A 4,138-nucleotide genomic window follows, 5' to 3' on the forward strand; every position below is an offset into this window, starting at 1 on the left:
ATAAATTTAGATATAAACAATATAATTATTTTAAAAGTAGGTATCGTTTGAGATGGTCTCACGAATCTTTATCTGTGAGATGGGTCAACCTTACCGATATTCACAATAAAAAATAATATTCTTAGCATAAAAAGTAATACTTTTTCATTGATGACCAAAATAATAGATCTGTCTCACAAAATACGATCTTTGAGATCGTCTCATACAAGTTTTTGCTTTATTTTAAATATAATAAATTTAAGCAACAGGTATTTATGAAAAAAAGACCATACAAACCATGTCTTTAATAATAATTGTACGGTTACAACAAATTTTTTGTTCGGACCCTAAAGCTAGTTTATAATTTTGAGTCATCAAAATCCACGAAATGAATCGGATGATGATCGATGTAAGAACAAGCCGGAGATGAACATAACGATCAACTTCAAGCAAATCAAGAAATGTAAAAATCTATTCTCAGGACAAACCACAATTATTACCACGCTAATGTTGAAAACAATAAACAGCTACTTCATAACACCAGATATTTTCTTACCGGTGTTGGACTCGTTTCCATGTGTTACACAAGCAGAATTGATTCTCGCACCTCAGGCAGCTCGCATCCTTCCGAGGCGTACCGAGTTCACGTAATCCAGTGGGCTGTGGTCAGAGAGACCAGGGAGTCCTAGTCCTACTACCCTCAGCAGAAACGATTCCCAGCTCTCTCTATACTCAGGTCCATGCATGTAACCAAGTATGAAACTTCTAAACAACTCCCATGCAGCATTCAGATACTCCGGAATTAGGAATAGTATACCGAAGTAGTTTCTGTTCGGTTCTTCAGTAAGAATCTGCACAACATCAAGATAACGTAGATGTGTCAAGTGTATACTTCAAGATTCCATGAAAACTATGCAGGAGATTTCTTAGTTCTTACTTGCTCTTCGTAGAGGCCATTGTAGTACAGGCAGATACCAAAATGCTTGTACAAGAAGGTTTTATTGTCGTAAGGCAATCTTGGAACGAGATCGTTGCAATATACGACCCTGAAGTATTTGGCACCAGGATGTTCCAGATGAGCTTCCATATACCGTCCAAACTGTCTGTTACCTACCCTTGGCTGTCCGTATGTGTAAACAGCCAATAAACGCTGCATCAGCTCCATCTCCTCGTGTAGGACAAGAACGGCCGGGAACAATATAGCTAAGGCCCCTCCCAAACTATGCCCTGTAACCACAAATTGTGCGTTCTTGTGCTCTTTTAATAAGTCCTTGAGTTTAGTTCTGACAGCATAATATGCCGTCATCTCTACCATTTCTGGTATTAGCTGCTTCTTAGCACCATCAGGCTCTTCTAAAGGGGTAGGTGATATGCCTTTCGCTTTTAGTTGGTGGTGAAACGTGGAGGGGTTAACTCTGTCGCCCAAACCCAAGGCCTCTAGAAAACCCATATGAACTTTTCCCAGTTTGGGTATCTCGTACCAAGAGTAGTCGAAATCGGTGATCCAGTCATCAGCATCAAATGGCTCTGTGCCCCGGAAACTGATGAGTATCAGATTTGCATCTATTGGCTTATCACACATGATGAAAACTTGGGTGGACCTCTCTTTCTGATAATCTGATGCAAAAAAACCAGGTATACCAATATTAATGAGATACCAGAAAATAGTTTCACTTGAAACCATAGAGTTCATGTCTCTTAGTTATTACCGTTCCAGCAGTTGTAGAAGTCAACAAAATGCATCTGGAAACAAATACACAAGATCATAGAGGTTATTACCAATAAATGTGTATTACTCAATTATTTACCAGAGATTTTAGGGCGAGGGATCCAACCTTCCAATGAAGATTTACGACATTTCGAACAACCTTAGCATTCTCATAAGCTAGTTTTGAAGCCATCATACATAGATCCATTAGAGCCCTATTTCCAATCTCTGTTATCCAAGTTTCCCTCTCAGCATCGGGCAGCATCTCAATGTTATATAGGTCTATACGTCCATCTATATGTCCGATTGCACTTATGAATGTTTCTGAGTCTCTTTTTGGCATTACCACACGTCCTATACAAAGCAGGATAGACATCAAGAAACACGGTGTCCCGAAGCCAAGAATTGCATAATACACGTAGATTTCTAGTCAATGCATTGAAGATATCACGGTTTGGGAATAACAAAAATAGTTTGAGCAGAATATGGAGTGAAAATTAAAGCAAGAATTAACCTTTAAAAGAAAACGATATATTACCACACATACAGTGCTTTTAGAACATGACAATCTTCTATGCACAATATTTGTAGCTCGTTGAATTGGATGGTCAAAACACCACTTGAGTGCGCAATAGGTGAGCTATAATATCTTTTAAAACTACACGAATAAGATTAATTTATCTTATTTTTCCGATGAAGATGATGACTTTACACCTCTTCCGAAATTGATTTTAAGAACTAAACATACTAAGCTCATCTACTCGGGAAGTAAATTGATCTAATCAATCCATTTCCATTTCATTAACCAGAGCTCCGTTAATTTATTGGTCAAGATTGAGTAGAATCCGATCTCCAACTCCAATGTCCAATGTGTCAACACAACACTTGCTGGTGGCCTTATTTTTTTATCCCCATGTCCCGGAAAGCTCAATCTCATTTTATGCCAACGACACATGTTTATCCAAAGCTGGCGAAAAGAATTTCGAAGTAAATCCAAGTACATCAATGCTCACATTGTTGTGTACTTGCATAAAATTCAAGAATCCCAACATACTAATATTTAAAAAACAGAATCTTTCAGATACATGATCAACAATAAATGCAGCAAATGGCAATTCAAAAAAAGAATCTAATACAAAAAATATTCTCATTGCACATTATAACAAAGATATCATAAAACAAGCACACCCCCTAAATGAGAAAAACGAAGTAAATAGATGAAGGGTTCAGCATCAAATTACCTTGAAGAATTTTGCTTATTAACCCCATAAAGTTGCCATTGAGAGACAAAAGGTTCAGAAGAAACTCCACAACATAACCAGCCCATTCCATGGGTTTCCCAACAACTTTAATGATCTTTCTCACTATAATAGACACTACAATAACCCATCTGTGATCGGGTTTTACAACCCCAACGTCTCTAACAGTATCAGTACTACCATCAACACCCAAAATCTCTTCACCAAACTCACGTCTTTCAATAAACTTTGCGCCACATTCGTGGTTATCAAATACCAAGAACCTCAGCAAGTCCAAAACCCCACCATTTTCAGGCCATAAAATAAAGAACCCGAAATCCCCAGAACCGCTAGCTTCATTTTCCTCTGTAGTGTCCATTTGCACTCTATTCACAGCCCCCGACTCCCCTTTTTGTTTAAGAAGAAAAAAGCCACAACTTTGTCGCGTAATACGATTAAGATGGGATTCAGGCAATTTGGTACGAAAAGCGGTGGATTATTTATAGCACATCGAAAATTGGAAAGAGCCGATTTTAACAGTGAATTGCGTGCCGGTGGGGTGGCGGCCGCATGGGTTGACATGCGTCATTGTATTGCACGTAAAGAAATCACTCTCATTCCTTTGGCTGTATGCAAAAATATTCAAAGAATTGTTGGCAAACTGCGTTATTGGCTATTTTGCAACAGCTTGGCCTTGGGCTTACTTAAATTAGGAACAATATTAATTTTCAAATACCATATAGTGATAAAAACTTGTGTGAGACGGTCTCACAGATCGTATTTTTGAGATAGATATTTTATTTTGGTCATCCATGAAAAAATATTACTTTTTGTTGTAAAAGTATTACTTTTTATTGTGATATCGGTAGGGTTAACCCGTCTCACAGATAAAAATTCGTGAACCGTCTCACAAGAGACCTACTCTAGCATATTAGGAATAATATTGGTTTTAAAAAATAGGAATAATATCAAAAAATTTAAAGCTCGTTTATTTTTTGAGGGGTGTGCTCAAAAGTTCATGTTCATTAAAAATATGAGCTCAGTGATGATAGAACTTGCTCGATAACATATCTTATTTGGCTCAACTCAATACGTTTTATAAAGATGTGATTGTCTACATGCAAAATTAAGGTCTCAATACGTATTGAGATTGAGAGATCTTTCTCAACAATGTATACAACTTGACTCCGATAGTCGAATTCAGATTAGTTCG

At 37.4% G+C, this 4,138-nt stretch overlaps 1 protein-coding gene across 1 annotated transcript; it reads right to left on the minus strand.

Moving 5' to 3' along the window:
* Window positions 1–359: 359 nt before the first annotated feature.
* Window positions 360–3,554, minus strand: LOC140956691 (triacylglycerol lipase OBL1). Its single transcript, XM_073413539.1, has 5 exons — window positions 2,929–3,554; window positions 1,815–2,041; window positions 1,689–1,722; window positions 917–1,596; window positions 360–830 (listed from the first exon to the last, which is right to left on the minus strand). The coding sequence occupies exons 1-5, from the start codon at window positions 3,302–3,304 to the stop codon at window positions 588–590; spliced, it is 1,560 nt and encodes a 519-aa protein (XP_073269640.1). The 5' UTR covers window positions 3,305–3,554; the 3' UTR covers window positions 360–587.
* Window positions 3,555–4,138: the final 584 nt, after the last annotated feature.

This window comes from Primulina huaijiensis, chromosome 14 (genome assembly GCF_012295235.1).
Source record: "Primulina huaijiensis isolate GDHJ02 chromosome 14, ASM1229523v2, whole genome shotgun sequence".
Taxonomy (NCBI): domain Eukaryota; kingdom Viridiplantae; phylum Streptophyta; class Magnoliopsida; order Lamiales; family Gesneriaceae; genus Primulina; species Primulina huaijiensis.